Genomic DNA, 15,403 nt, shown 5'->3' with positions numbered 1-15,403 from the left:
CCGGATGTAGTAACACCAGAAGAAGTCCCCCGGTTGAGCAGTTATGTAGCTGTCATATACACGGTGGATTATCTAACTTTTACCTTTTCATTAATGTTTTGACTCAACATGGCTGCTCTGAAATCAGCACTGGCTTATTCCACCAGGGTGCTAACGACACTCAAAAAACAGGTGAGTTATTTGTTTCATATCTGCGTCTTTACATCCTAAACTTCACAGAGTCTGTTGAAAGTCACTTCTCACTGGTGGCAGATTTCTGAGCTTTTTTTCTGTTATTTCAGACGCATGTCGTTTACATCAAGAGGACTCTCCTCCTGACCAGACTGCCACTCTTCAAAGGTGCTAAAGGTAAAGAAAATAAATAAATTTAATTAAAAATATTGCTCTAGGGATGCAACGTTATGGGATTTTCACGTTAAGATAACTGTCTCAGAATATATCGCAGTTAAACGGTATCACGGTATTACTGAATTATTATTGTCATCAGTTAGAATGACCCTAAAAGAAAATGAAAGGGTTATTGTTGGTTAAAAGTTTTATCACTATAATTGAAACTTGACACCATTTTGTTAATGTGTGGAAAGTCTCCCCTTAGAAAACATGTAAAATAAGATTAGATAAGAAGTTGCATTTTTTTTTGTTTCAATATCGTAAATAAGCAAATGTGCACAGTATGATAATCATCAACCTTTATGTCACAGTATACATTAAAACTGGTATATCGCTGCAACCCTAATTTGCTCACTGTAAATAATTGAATAATGACGACACCGGACTCTAGTTTCCACTTTTTACTTTTTTGAACAACTCAAGAAAATACACACTCACACATTCACATAAATAAAATAAAATAAAATAAATGTATGAATTACTTGATTCAAACAATAAAATTAAAATTAGATAACAATATAAAATAAAAACTAAATAAGCAAATACTCTTGTCCTACCAATCATACAATAATTGTAGACAAACAAAAAAACAAACATCTAAAACCAGTGGTGGAGGAAGTATAAAGATCTTTTACTAAAGTAAAAATATAAAAGTATTGGCATCAAAATACCCACAGTAAAATAATTAATTATGCAGAAAGACCCACTTGCTTTTATTTTATGAGCCAGGTAGACCCCTCAGGTCAACTGGGACACGCCGTCTGGTTATTCCCAGGGTCTCCACGAAAATTGGTGAGGCTGCGTTTAGCTCCTACGCTCCTAGACTATGGAACAGCCTACCCAGTCCTATTAAGTGTGCTCCAACATTTCTATCTTTTAAATCAAAACTCAAAACATTCCTTTTTAGCCATGCCTTTCAGTAGTCTGGTTTTTATTATTTTTATGTGTAGTTTATGTTTTTTTACTTATGTCTTAATCATATTTGTTTTTTATTATTTTTATTTTGACTTTTATGGTTTTAATGTTTTAAACTTATTGGCTTAACATTATTTTAATGATTGATGATTTTAATTATTTATTTATTTTTTCATTTTATCTCCACTTTTGGTGGGTTTTTAAAATCACATTTATTGTTATTATTATTATTATTATTATTATTATTTTTTTTTTATATATTTTTTTTTTAACTGTCTTACTTATGNTCTGTGAAGCACATTGTTTCCGCCTGGAATGAATTGTGCTATACAAATAAAGTTTTGCTTGCTTGCTTGCTACTTTAGATAGTTATATTACTAGATCATAATTATTGATGCTTTTATGTGTAAATCATTTGAATGTTGCAGTTGGAGCTAATTTTAACCACCCTATATACTGTTGTGTAACTTACTCTATCATAATACACCATAATTTATTAGTTGATTTATATTTTGTATTAGTAATGTGATTCTGCAGTAACTAAAGCTGGCAAATAGGGATGCACGATAATTTCAATGTTTGCTTTAAATGAACTATCAGAATCGACCAACATGCTTTTTCTTATTTTGCACAATGAATAAATATATACATTGGAAAGTATTGTGTTTCATGTCTCCATCTGCTGGTGGGCCATCACGACAAGAGTATGCCTGCATTATATGATGTTAATTCCACTACAAAAGAGACATGATGATCACTGAAATTTTGGTGCGGCAAAAAGTGGATATATCTATATCAGTATGGGTTATTGGTCAAATAAGGTGTTACATATCAGCATATCGGATATTGGCAAAAAATCCAATATTGTGCATTGCTCCTGTCAAGTAAATGCAGGGTAGCTTAAAATGGATATACTCAAGTACAGGTACCTGAAGTGCAGTACTTGAGTAAATGTACTTGGTTACATTTCAAAACAGCCAAATAAATGTTGTATAAATGCAACACTGTTTCAAACTCACAAAATTACCATTTCACATCAATATCAGGTTTAACCTTTGTCATGTAATGCTGAGCTGAATAACATTTGTCCTGTCCTGTGTATTTTGAATATCCAGGCAAGTTCATCACCTTCGGGCGACAGTCGAGCTCCACAGCAGCCGGAGCAGAGAGTGGAGAAGACTCCTTCCTCAAATGGTTCCTGCTGCTCATCCCCTTCACCACCTTTGGCCTGGGTACATGGCAGGTACAGCCTATTTTACTGTGTGTTCTCACATTTTTAAAAATAGAGCTGATGTTTTATGACGTGTCGGGTTTGTTGTTGTTGGATGGACTCAAGATACTTTGTTTCTGTGAAGGTGAAACGGCGTCAGTGGAAGATACAGCTGATTAATGAGCTAAAAGGACTCACTACTGCAGAGCCCATTCCTCTCCCTCTTGAGTAAGTACATGTTAGATACTTTTACTGATATTCTCGAACACACTTAGGATTATAGATTTTTACCTATTGCATATGGCTAACAGTAAATGCCACTTGTCCTTGTTCCCCCAAAATCTACATGTGTTACCTGTTAATCTGTTTACATCTGTCTTCTTGGATCCTAGTCCTCTTGAGCTGAATAGCCTCGAGTACAGAAGGGTCAAAGTGCGCGGATGGTATGACCACTCAAAGGAGCTGTACGTTCTGCCCCGCTCACCAGTCGACCCAGAGAAAGAGGCCAGAGAGGCGGGCAGGTTGTCTTCAAGTGGAGAGACCGGCGCAAATGTCATCACTCCATTCCACTGTACTGACCTGGGGTAAGACGACAGATAAACCACCCTGTGGTTCAAATACTGAGTAATCATGTTACACCCATCACCCACTGATCTTTGTGTCCTTCTCCTGCAGCATCACAATCCTGGTGAACAGAGGATACGTGCCTAAGCAGAAGATAAGACCAGAGACCAGGACGAAGGGGCAGGTTGGTATCTCAGATGATGATACATGAATATTTTTTTATTAAAGGAGCACTCCATTAATTTAGCATTGCACTCTTATAACACTGTGGCACTCATGGACAGTCTGGTCTTGTCAAAACCTGATGTCTGCATTACCACAATATAATGCAGCTAATGTAACCTCTACCCACTTGCCTCAAAAGGCTTCAGAGGTCTTGTAAACTGAATTCTTTCTTAGGTCGGCACCCCCAGGTTTTAGTCGTAACCAATGCTGACTCAAGTGCTATTACTTGAGGCAATATCCAATTTCATGCAGCAAGAACTATGAAGACTTATGTGTCAAATCGGTGGAGCTTCCCTTTAACACAACTGCAGACACTTTTGGTAAACATAGCTGATTTACTGCACTCGTCAAATTGTTTTAGTGGTGCTGGGATTCCTGTGTAATGTCACAGCTATAATGAACCTCAAAAAACCACAAATATCACCATTAATATGAAAGGTAATGGTGGTACTGTAATTGTCCCATAGTGATATTTAAATGTATTCCTTGGCAGCCTGTTCAGAGTTATTTAACATAAAGTAATGCTTCTTCTGTGCAGGTGGAGGGGGAGATGGATGTGGTCGGGATAGTTCGGCTGACGGAGACTCGTAAACCCTTTGTGCCCAACAATGACGTGGAAAGAAACCGCTGGCATTTCCGTGACCTGGAGGCCATGGCCAGTGTCACAGGAGCTGAGCCCATCTTCATTGATGCAGACTTCGGTAAGGTCTCAGGAACTGCAGGGGTCCATGACGCTTTTTAAATCAACTACATCATAGTGAACATCAGATTTAATATATAATTGGCTCATATTGGTAGTAATTGTTCTACAGGTGAGAAAAGAACAATATATCCCACTTGCAGAAATAAAGATGTTATTTATTAACATGATTTATTAATGATCATGTAGGGAGCACCATTCCTGGTGGACCAATAGGTGGACAGACCAGAGTCACACTCAGGAACGAACACATGCAGTATATAATTACATGGTAGGTGGATGAACTAAATCTGGTTTTCTGTTGTACTGTAAATAACCCACTGTCCTGTTGTTTTATTCATTTATTTAACTTAGTCAATCATCTTCTTTCTCTCAGGTATGGCTTGTGTGCAGCGACGACCTACATGTGGTATGCAAAGTTCATCAAGAAGATTAAATTGTGATGATTAAATGCAGTGAACTTGTATCACAAATGAAGACTGATATGTTGTAATCCTGATGTACATGATTTGTGCTGTATGAGCTCATCTGCTGCATACATTCAGACATATGTAAATAGTTGTGGATTATTCTTCTTGAACATGTATGAGAATAAATTACTAGCCTAATTAATTATGCTCTTGCATTCTTCTGTGGACACTCAGATAAAACATCTCCTTGAAATAGAATCAGTGTTTCGCAGAATATTTCACTTCCTCACGGACCTATTTTAAGCTAGTTGGTTTTTAAAGTGAAAATAAAAGATGAGCTGCAGTGATGTCTTGTACACTAATGGTGACTTTTAAACCGTAGGTGCTCAAGCCTCACATTCACCAATAGTAATTTGGACGTACCATCTCAGATTTCCACCTCTAAGGAAACAGGCTACGGATTTCAGCTCTCCCAAAATTTGGTATCTCCATAAAACTGGTTTAATTGATATTTCTTTTCAAACCAATGTTACAAACCCATCAGCTAGGTTACTGCCTTTGCCAGGAGTTCCTCCTTTGCAAAATGATCATCATCCCCTACCCCGACTCAACCATTTCTAAATTTAGATAAACCAATCATGTCACCCACTGCCATACACACATATTTACTCTTCATCCCCATCTACAGTGAGATTAACTGTTATATAGATTTAACTGGACAGCCAAATTCATACTGTGTTGTAAATTTATCTACAGTTGCATTTTGCTACCAATATACCATACATGTAGCTGAGACAATAATGAAACCAATTCTGTTTTTAGGACATACATTTTTTATTCCAAACAATTTAACCAAGCTTGGTTGCCAGTTCCTTGGCCTTTGCCTTCTCCAGCTTAGTGATGCGGGCTGTTGATTTCGGGCCCATAATACCACCTCCCCAGTGACGACGGATCTGTAAAACAAGAATATAAAGAGTTAATATGGTGCAATTTGAAATAAGCATGTAATTTCAAAGATTTTTGGATAGGAGTCGAAGCATGAAAAGTGGGGGAAAGGGGGTGTGACAAAGCAAAGGACAAAGGGCTGCAGGCTGGAAATGAACCTGCGGCCACAGCAGCAAGGACACTGCCGTCATATATGGGACACTGCTATACCAACTATGCCATCAGGCACCCTAAACATGCAATTTACTCATTTGAAGATACTTAAGTAAATTCAAATAAACGCTCACCTCTTCATATCTGTCATTGTAGTTGGTCTTGATGGCTTCCACGAGCTTGGCAAGTGCACCTTTATCCTCACTAGGAAGGAACAAAGCTAGTTAATACAGTGCTGACGCGATTACAGAGATGGAGCAACAAGGCATCATTAACAAAATCATATCCACTTTAATGCATTTGTATACTTATCTATTGGTTCCAGAAAGACCACAACCTTAACCCTTATCACGAATTTGGTGTTATGCCCTGTTTGATCAACAGCATCGTAATCATGATTAATGCATCATGACTAACCTAGCAGAATGCGCAAGAAGTGTTGTCACTGAACTGGATTTTCTAACTATGATACAGTGCCATGAAAAATATAAGTAATTGATAACATGGGGAAAACTGATGCTGTCGGCACAAAATGTATATTTTCATGATTATAGCAAGGCTGTAACATGTCAATAATGCTGATTTTTTCTTTTCATGGTATGTATCAGGCAACAGCAGAATGACTATAGTAAACAAAAGAGAGCATAAAGCCCAGTTGGTACTGTTGTATCCATGCTGCAGAAAGTATTTGTTTCAAGTACTTGGAATACACCAATATTTTTAACACCAAAACTGCCCTCTTTGAAAATCTAGCAAATTTCCCACTACATTTAGTATGTGCATCAGTTACACAAACAGTTTGATTATTATGGGGAAACACTGCTGCAGAAAATTACCTCTTAATATTACTTTCAAAGAGATTGAGAATTTCACAATGTGCATTGATGTTAAGGCCACTATACTATTGCCATTTTACTAGTCAATGAACTAGCAAAATACATTAGAATATTGTGTCAAATTAAAAGGTGACAGCTCAGTCTATGCGGACACTTACGGGTTAATCTGTGTGAAAGCAACTGAAGTGCATGTCTTTCTGTGCACCAGTCTGCCCAGTCTAGCCTTGCCCTTGACGATGCAGTATGGGACGCCCATCTTGCGGCACAGAGCTGGCAGGAAGACGACGAGCTAGAAAAGCAGGAGAGCCACAGGAGAAAATGTTAGCATGTTAGGAGAAAATTACATTTGGGTAATGTTGGAGGAAAAAAACAACTGTTGAATCTGACCAAAAACTGTACTGTCCACAATAAATGTTGTGGTCAAAACATGAATTCTTGGTTAGTGGTCTCTGCTCAGGGTTAAAAAGCTCGTAAGTTTTGATCCACACAGAGGATTCAGGTGAAGAAATTCAAACATCATTGCCAGAGACCACTTTCAAGACTCAACTCCTAGTATGGCATGTTGCACTGCTACTAAAATAATGTATGACAAGCTTACCTCAATTGGATCCACATCGTGGGCAATGATGACCAGCTGGGCTTTCTTGCTCTCCACCAGAGAAGTGACAGTGTTCACACCTGCAGAGAAACGGGGGAATAAAAATTAGCTTCCACCCATAAAACACCTTCACGAAAATATCACATTTATATTTTGGCCAATGCTCAGGGTTAAAAAGCTCATAAAGCATCAAGGCATGTTTCAGGTGAAGAAATTCATGACATCACTGCATCCAAGCCAAGTAAGACAAGACTTCGCAAGACGGGTCACACTAATAAATCAACTTTGATAAACATTGTTCAACATAGCCGGACCAACAAGACTTTATAAAAGTCTGCAGCCTCACTGAAGCTGTAGGTGGGACAATTCAAGCTACAATGTTACCCGTCAATTACATGTAATGCAACTCTTCATTTGTTCTTCTGTGTACCTCACCTGCACGGAGGACAGGGGGCCTCTTGGTTGGGGTATCTCCCTTTCCAGCTGCCTTCTGCTCAGCGCGGGCCAACAGCCTCTGCTTCTTCTCCTGCTTGGTCTCTGGCCTGTACTTGTGGGCCAGCTTGAACAGCTGTGTGGCTGAGGAGGAACATAAAGTGTATTATAAATCTAAATTCAACCATCAAACACTGGCTACAAGCATGGTTTGTTCTACAAATGGGAAGTGGACAGTATTTCAAGTAACTGCATCAGCGGTCTTGGAGAAAATGTCAACACAGACTTTCAGAGCGAAAATGTCACATCATCTGCAGAGTCACTATGGCACAATTTAGGTTCCATAAGTCATTCCAGAAACGCCACATACAAAGCACCAGGGATCCAACATGAAATGCCCAAAACTCTAGAAACATACCAGTCTGGCGGTCCAGAGCCTGGGTGAACTGGTTGATTGCAGGGGGGACCTTCAGACGCTTGTAGAGGATGGAGCGCTGCCTCTGCAGGCGGATATAACGAGGCCATTTCACGAAGCGTGTCAAATCACGCTTGGGCTGAATATCCTGGCCTGTAAAAAGAGATAACACATGTTTCATATCTCAAACTGAGACAAAACCTGTATTATTTTCTTTAATTTAAAGTGCATCAGCGATCTTGGTGATAAGATTTGTCGTCAATGCTGTTAAGATAGCAAATATTCATTACATCATCTGCACTGCTCAATCCTAAGTTCTCCCAAAATTCCCACCATAGCTACTCACCGATGCCAAAGTTCTTTGGCCTCTTCTCAAAGAGGGGGTTGATTACTTTTTTGGCCTCATGTTTCTTGGCCACAGAAGGGGCAGGTGCCACCTTCTTCCCCTTAGCCTTCTTTCCCTTAGGCTGTCAAGAAGAAAACAGTGTTAGGATGCGTTCATGAATTCACTCTATGCGAGAACAATTCCTTGAGTATTTTGGCCAATGCTCAGGGTTAAAAAGCTCAAAAAGCATCAAGGCAAGTTTCAGGTGAAGAAATTCAAGTCATCACTGCATTCAGGCCAATTAAGGAAAAAATGGGTCAACTCATGGTGTTGAACTTATACCAAATCGTTAGTTACAATCCCTTTAAAGTGCAAACCAATTCTTTTAATATGAAGGCAAAAACTATAAAACTTACCTTTGACAAGAAAATTTAAAGTCTAATTGTAGGTTTCAATCTAAAGCTATGCCTCAAGTTAAGTGCACAGCATCACTGCTATAAAGACCAATACATCTTAAATGCAGTGTCCAAAAAAGGTAGATATCCGAAAATCTAAATTTAACATAAATGCTACGTGCACTGCTCCAATTGACCAGCATGTATGGGCTTTAGCACCCATTACTTAGCATGCAACTTTGCCCTGTCAATTAACTTCGCATTTTCATTTTCCTAAAACTATTTCCATGATACATACTTCAGCATTAGAGTCTCAACCAGCTACTTGTCAATACAGTAAGGGCACAAACGTAACGCTAACGCTACTAAGTACTACAGTGAGTAGAGCTAGCCAAATCTCCATCTCCACCTGTATACACTGCGTTAGCATGCCAGACAGCCGGAGTTAGAGACAATGCTATTTCTTTAGCTAGCTACTTTAGCTGCTACCACGGAAGCTCTAATTAACAAACCAAGACATTCTCACTTTAGATAACTATAAAGTCACTAAAATCATGGACTAGATTTGAGACATGGCTGCCAACCTTAACGTTAAACAAACAGAAGCAACGCTCGGGCCCATTCACTTAGCACTACCGGGTAACCACCGGGACATACTTATATCCCACATCACATTACAAGTCCAGTTAACCTTCCCTTGGTCACTTTTTAAAATTAAATTACGAGACACGTTCTGGCAGTTAACAGCTATGCAGAAAACAAACTATTAGAGCTATAATGCTCCTGAAATCCAGCGTGTTCACCACCGTTAGCATTAGCTTCTTACGGGCAGACATGGTGCTACTCATACCGGCTACACCAGGGTTAACTTTACCAAGTTTTACCCCAAAATAACACAACATCCACACTCAATATCTACATTATATTAACGAACAGGCTGTACAGAAGTCATAGTTACATTCTACAATGTGAGAACAAGCATACATACAGAGATGGAAACAGATACAACAGCTGTAATATTTCTGCCAAAGAATCTGCTATGCACCCACCATGTCGGTTCAGGCAGAAAGGAAGACCGAGGGATTCTGGGTAGGCTAAATACCGCGAGGCTTGGGCCGTGATTACGTGGACTCAAGCGCAGATCTGGAGTCAGATGTCAGAGCTGCTCGCCAGGATTAGGCTTTATAGTTTTAAAAATTAGGATTCTGACTCAGGATCAGTGTTAAAATATACAGCCTTAGCATTACTTTGTACGTCATTTTCCATCACCTTTTAAAACATACAAACACTTACATTATTTTATGTATATTTTAATTTATTTCGTATACAAATATATAATATAATATGATATAATAATTTATCTTTAAATAAACTTAAACCATATTAATTTTGAATACCATGTATGTTAAGTAGTAAATATCGTTTGTATTTTACATAATAGTGTCATATATATATTATATAGTATTTGATTATTACTTATATTTTATCAATATTACATAAGAAAATAATGTGAACATATATCTAACTGTCATGAGGAAGTCTCTCATACACATTTATTCTATTTTAATTATAGCCTTTCCTTTTTAATCTATTAAACAATTTTAATTATATGATTTTGTAGGACATTTTCTTTTTATGAGTGGGCTATAACACATTTTGATTGTTATGTTATTCTGATTTTGTTTGTTGTCATATCCTGCCCATTGTTATATGTCTTGTCGTGTCATATTTTAACTGTTTTTTTTTATTGTACATTTTGCAGATAAAGACAGGAAAAATGGGAAATGTAATCAACTTTGCTAAATTCAACCACGCATTACCAGACAGGGGATTTTCTTGTTTAGCATTTAATGTTGTCAAAGTCCTCTTCATTACTATAGTTGTTCAGGTTTATGGTATCGTACATGCTGGCTCACTGTCACACTGTCATGGCTTACTGGGACACTTAAATACAACAGAGTCATCATTAATGTTCTTATTAACACCTGTGCTTTTCCTGCTGTGACGAGTCAACATGTCTGCTGTGATAAAAATACATTCAGACAGATCCAGTTTAGAAAAGGTATTTACAGTTAAAGTCAGTTTTCAAATGTTTCTTTTACCAATTTGTCTGCTTCTTCATTTCCATAACTGAATGTACTTGGACCTACATAAATGTGTTATTTTCCCCTTAACTTGGCTTGGACACATCATCAGTGATGAACCCGGGGTCATAGGGTGTTTCAGGTCTTTGATCATCAGACATCCTCACCTGGGCGACCCAGCCAGGGGTGATCAGTCCCCGGCTTGTGTCCAAGCAGCGCACTACACCATGGATCTGCCCTCTTGATCACCACCTTGAGGCTTTTTCTGCTGCCTCTCTGATGTTTCTGGTGACTTTGCTCTCCTGCAACCCTCTGATGCCAAGGAACCTGAGTGCCTGGTGCACAGATTGCCCTGGGAAACTCCTGCAGCCCACCTCGACTGGCTCACAGTGGGCCCTCCAACCACCCACTCTACAGGCCTTTTACAGCTCAAGGTTTTTGGCCTTCTTTCACTCATCCGGTCTTCCCAAGGGACTGTAAGTTCCAGCAGCACTACTTGCTTTGTGGAGTCAGATGTTAAGACAAAATCTGGCCTGAGTGATGTCTTTGCAAAAAAACAGAAGAAGAAGAAAATAAATATATACATTCAAATTATGTGATGTTCTTTTACTAATTTCCACCTGGTAAATGGGAATCACAACTGTGCAGTCTGTTGCATCTGTGGATAACCATCAGTGAAAAATTGTAAAAAGTCAATGCACTTATGATCACACAATTGCAGAAAACAGGGAAAGTAAAGTAAAGACAGTGCTGAGGGTAGAAATTGCTTTTTAGTTTTAGAATAATACTTTAATATTTTGTGTAATTACACGACGTTAGACGATGGTGCAAAGTTTCAAAGCCATTGGTAGTCAAACATGGTGATATCTGCTGGCAAAGTCTTGACTTATTTGTATGGATAGATTACATCTGACACCAGTGCAAGAAGTTTAAATTTCTTACATCAAAAGATAACGCCAGGGGATCAGCTCATATGATGTTACATATGGTGCACAGATTCAATGTTTTAGCAGCTTTCATACTTTTAGAAAATAGAATTGATGTAATGTATGGGTTGAGTTTATTTAAAAAAAAATAAAAAGAAAGGTTTGTGATTGGAAAATTTTGATTTATGAATATGAATAATTATATACTGTTCATAAAAGAAGAGACAAAAAACAAAAAACAAACAAAAAAACCCACGATAAATAATATCAGCGCTTCAGAACCATCGTTCCCCCTTCACTACGTAACGTCACACCCAAAATGTCAAACTATTCCTTTAAGCACTTTTACTCTGAATGAATTCACCTCATGACGAACTCAGAAATATAAGACACGGGTTGTAAATGTGCTGTTAGATAATGAACTGTTTTATTTGACGTGCATGCGTCTAATCAACTGCTCTTCCAAAAGTGGGCTTGGGGACCTATTTGACCGACGCACAAACCTACGTCACTTCCGTAAACACGGACTTTAACCGTTACTGATTAAAAAACTAAATCTATCTATTTGAATAATAGTTAATACTAAATTACACGTAGCAAATACATGATAAAGAAAATAACTATGAGATTAAATCGATGAAATAGGAGTTTCATTTTTAAATAGCCTCGCTGTGGGCTGGATTTGTCAGTGTGACGTCTCCGTGTCACCACCTCCTCCTCCTCCTCCTCCAGCCCTGCGTTGGGCCGTGCGGTGGATGGGAGGCGGGGGGAGTGTGTGTGTGTGGATGGTGGGCCGGGGTATCGCGTCTCTCGACTCGGCTCCTCGATATCTTGCTAGCATACAGACAGTCGCCTGCCCGCATCCAGTATGGATTGTTTACAGGAAGAATAAAAAATAGCGATCACCATCGTGGCAGCTGCTTCTGTTGGTAAATACGCATCATTCACAACCGCTGTTGTCATCGCTGCATGGAGCAGATGATTTCTGAGCTTTGGTAAACATAAGGCCTTTCAGCTGTTTGACTGTGTGGTATATGTCGGGGGTTATTGTAGGAAGATGATCTAAACAACACTGCGGATATATCTAACTTGTGTGTCCATTATCACCCAGAGGCGAGGTGCGTGTGATACCTTTTGTGTTTCTGTGTTGAGACGTTAAAGCTAGCTGTAGCTACAGCAGCTCGTCATCTGAATCACCACAGTTTTGTTATTGCTGTATAATCAGCAGACGTTCCCCTGAAGACAGCGAGTAACTATGGCAGAACAAGACATTTGTCCTCACCTGGACTCCATAGGAGAGGTAACCAAGGAGGACCTCCTCCAGAAATCCAAGGTGGGTGTTCATTCATTTACTGGAGATGTTGTGCACAATGTCAAAGATGCCCAGTGCAGGTCACTGGCTGTGTGTGCCATGGCCTACACGACCCTTGAGGTTGTTACAGCAGCCTTGTACTACTGTAATAATAAGCACATTAGATGGAATATATGCTCTGTTATGTTGTCTTTATTTGGTACAGCACCCACAATGAAAAACATCCCTGCTTGCACCTGAGTGAACCAACATGTTTGTGTATTTCTGATATCTTATTCTATTCCTTTTTACTCTATTCTGTTCATGCTGCAGGGCACTTGCCAATCTTGTGGAGCAGGAGGCCCAAATCTGTGGGCCTGTCTGCAGGTAAGGTCCTTGAAAATCCTTTTTAAAAATGCTTTAAATCATATTCTTTTCATGGGTAATTGCTGCTTTAGCTTGTGCACCTTGTCACAAAAATGATGACTACTGCAGACACAACTACCGCTGCATTTCAGATAAGGCGGCCAGGTGAATGCTTAATAATTGATGATGATGTAGGGCATAAATGTAATTATAAATGCAGTCGCTTTCAAACTCAGGCAGGCAGGCAGGCAAGCAAGTACACACTGTCTGCAGATACAGCAATGATTTTAAACTCTGATTGACGTTTGACATTCTGGTATGAAATTAATTTATAGATTAAGCCAATTCAGACAGATAAACAGGAAGATATTATGATGTAATGTCTTTGCAAGTTAGAAGAGAAGAATCAGCAGCCTGTCTAATACTGTGTCTCTGCTCTGTAGAGTGACTGTCCGTATGTTGGCTGTGGAGAGTCCTTCTCTGATCACAGCACCCTGCATGCACAGGTAAAACCCTCCCACACAAATATATCTGTCAGTTGATCTTCTTGGTGGATGCTTATGAGAGGAAAAATGTCAAAACATAGCCTCTTAAATGACTGTGACTGTGCTTTCTTTAGGCTAAGAAGCACAACCTGACTGTGAACCTGACGACGTTCAGGATCTGGTGTTATGTGTGTGAGCGAGAGGTATTTTTGGAGCACAGGCCTGCGCTGGTGCCCGTGCCTGCTGCTCCCCACCACTGTAAACCCACAGAGCAGGTAAGTCCTAGTGATGCTATTTCAAATTCACACACCGTGTTCCTTACTCACCTCCATATTTATAGCATCTTTTAATTATTTTGTTAGGAAGCAGCTCCTCAGCCAGTAGGTCACCCGCTAAAAGCAGTACCGATTGCTGTGGCAGAGGAAGAAGGTTCAGAGTCAGAGGAGGATGAGCTTAAACCCAGAGGTACAACATGTTTACTATAAACATTTACTCTCCCAAACAACAGTACACATTGGTCAGACAAAATGGTTTTAATAATCTGTAAAGATCAGCTCCAAAAATCTCTTCTCTGATTATTAAAATCGTTGTTGGACTTTTCTATTAGGCCATGGCTGCCATATTTAATAGATATAATTGCTTTTAGTCCCAAGAATAGTTACTAGGCCTGTTTTTTTTTTTTTTTAAATCCAGGCATGCATGGGTAATTAACCCTTGGTGGTGTCCTCTCTGTTCTCTTCTAAAAATATACATCTACATTTCTCAGTTTGTACACTTTTTGCACTCTCAGAATACAAAAAACCCTGCATGGCTTTTTTTTGTTTGTAGGCTTGACAGGAATGAAAAATATCGGTAACTCCTGCTACATGAATGCAGCTCTCCAAGCCCTGTCCAACTGGTGAGGTCACATCCTCCCATTACATTTGGTCCATTACAGGGGAGGTCTCTCCTTTTCTGTGTTAATCTGTTTTCCTTTAGTTAAACAGCTATGATGATGTCATTTCTTCCTCTCTTTCCTCACCAGTCCCCCTCTCACTCAGTTCTTCCTGGACTGCAGTGGATTGGTCCGGACTGAGAAGAAGCCTGCTCTCTGCAAGAGCTACCAGAAACTAATCTCAGAGCTCTGGCATAAAAAACGGTAATAAACACATAAAAAGTGACAAGTGACAGAATGTAGCCATAAGAGATTGTTATGTCCCAGTAAATCATATACAGTGTGTTAAACTCACTCTCATTGTGACTACTTTTCCAGGCCCAGCTATGTTGTGCCTACCAGTCTGTCTCATGGCATCAAACTAGTAAACCCCATGTTTCGTGGTTACGCTCAGCAGGTAGGGGCAAGTACCCAGCAGGTAACTACACCTGGCATCACTCAACAGCTTGATACGGTCTTGTCTTTGCTTTTAAACTGTGAACCCCTGTGTATTTTCCTCAAACATTCCCTGAAATTTACTGTTATTTTTGCCATTAACATTTGTTATTTAAGAGTAACATCAGTATTTTTGTAAACCTGGACTCTATTTTCCCATGTTTTTGTGTCTAAGTGACTAATGAGATTGAGTGCTGCAGCCGGCAGCTGGGAAACAGGCTGCAATGTAACGTTAATGGGCAAATGTACACTGTCAGTCTGCCTACTGAAAGTGCTTGTTTTGCCACTGACAGGCTCTGACAACATTATGGAACGGATCCCTGCAGAGGTTGACCTTTTTTTTTTAAGTGTCAAATCCTTTTTGTTAAA

General features: G+C 39.2%; 3 protein-coding genes and 5 non-coding genes across 11 annotated transcripts in view; 2 read left to right on the top strand and 6 right to left on the bottom strand.

The window, feature by feature from the left end:
- Position 1: 1 nt before the first annotated feature.
- LOC126395403 (surfeit locus protein 1) lies at positions 2-4,616 on the top strand. Its single transcript, XM_050052844.1, has 9 exons — positions 2-171; positions 282-348; positions 2,421-2,548; positions 2,661-2,743; positions 2,908-3,099; positions 3,191-3,263; positions 3,843-4,005; positions 4,194-4,275; positions 4,381-4,616. The coding sequence occupies exons 1-9, from the start codon at positions 109-111 to the stop codon at positions 4,445-4,447; spliced, it is 918 nt and encodes a 305-aa protein (XP_049908801.1). The 5' UTR covers positions 2-108; the 3' UTR covers positions 4,448-4,616.
- Positions 4,617-5,224: 608 nt separating this feature from the next.
- Positions 5,225-9,598, bottom strand: rpl7a (ribosomal protein L7a). The gene is made up of 8 exons (XM_050052845.1): positions 9,563-9,598; positions 8,140-8,260; positions 7,797-7,946; positions 7,382-7,522; positions 6,947-7,026; positions 6,507-6,637; positions 5,647-5,716; positions 5,225-5,367 (listed from the first exon to the last, which is right to left on the bottom strand). The coding sequence occupies exons 1-8, from the start codon at positions 9,563-9,565 to the stop codon at positions 5,263-5,265; spliced, it is 801 nt and encodes a 266-aa protein (XP_049908802.1). The 5' UTR covers positions 9,566-9,598; the 3' UTR covers positions 5,225-5,262.
- Positions 6,797-6,873, bottom strand: LOC126396118 (small nucleolar RNA SNORD36). Its single transcript, XR_007570529.1, has one exon. It is a non-coding gene; the product is annotated as a small nucleolar RNA SNORD36 (small nucleolar RNA).
- LOC126396119 (small nucleolar RNA SNORD36) lies at positions 7,106-7,178 on the bottom strand. The gene has a single exon (XR_007570530.1). It is a non-coding gene; the product is annotated as a small nucleolar RNA SNORD36 (small nucleolar RNA).
- LOC126396108 (small nucleolar RNA SNORD24) lies at positions 7,629-7,694 on the bottom strand. Its single transcript, XR_007570521.1, has one exon. It is a non-coding gene; the product is annotated as a small nucleolar RNA SNORD24 (small nucleolar RNA).
- Positions 8,020-8,093, bottom strand: LOC126396107 (small nucleolar RNA SNORD24). Its single transcript, XR_007570520.1, has one exon. It is a non-coding gene; the product is annotated as a small nucleolar RNA SNORD24 (small nucleolar RNA).
- Positions 8,338-8,410, bottom strand: LOC126396120 (small nucleolar RNA SNORD36). Its single transcript, XR_007570531.1, has one exon. It is a non-coding gene; the product is annotated as a small nucleolar RNA SNORD36 (small nucleolar RNA).
- A 2,682-nt stretch (positions 9,599-12,280) lies between the features above and the next one.
- The window catches only part of usp20 (ubiquitin specific peptidase 20), a 20,515-nt gene continuing 17,392 nt past the window's right edge, over positions 12,281-15,403 (top strand). Inside the window, exons 1-10 of one of the 4 annotated variants that reach the window (XM_050053101.1) lie at positions 12,281-12,452; positions 12,577-12,641; positions 12,752-12,856; positions 13,148-13,201; positions 13,624-13,686; positions 13,800-13,940; positions 14,028-14,130; positions 14,494-14,563; positions 14,690-14,803; positions 14,918-15,017. In XM_050053101.1, the coding sequence (XP_049909058.1) occupies positions 12,779-12,856; positions 13,148-13,201; positions 13,624-13,686; positions 13,800-13,940; positions 14,028-14,130; positions 14,494-14,563; positions 14,690-14,803; positions 14,918-15,017 (723 nt within the window). In that variant the 5' untranslated portion in view covers positions 12,281-12,452; positions 12,577-12,641; positions 12,752-12,778. Of the gene's footprint in view, positions 12,642-12,748; positions 12,857-13,147; positions 13,202-13,623; positions 13,687-13,799; positions 13,941-14,027; positions 14,131-14,493; positions 14,564-14,689; positions 14,804-14,917; positions 15,018-15,403 lie in introns of all 4 variants that reach the window. The other 3 variants (XM_050053103.1, XM_050053104.1, XM_050053102.1) reach the window with 3 other exon arrangements.

Source organism: Epinephelus moara, chromosome 9 (genome assembly GCF_006386435.1).
Source record: "Epinephelus moara isolate mb chromosome 9, YSFRI_EMoa_1.0, whole genome shotgun sequence".
In the NCBI taxonomy this organism is placed as follows: Eukaryota; Metazoa; Chordata; class Actinopteri; order Perciformes; family Serranidae; genus Epinephelus; species Epinephelus moara.
The sequence above is the reverse complement of the archived record's forward strand: the minus strand, read 5'-3'. Positions and strand labels throughout refer to the sequence as shown.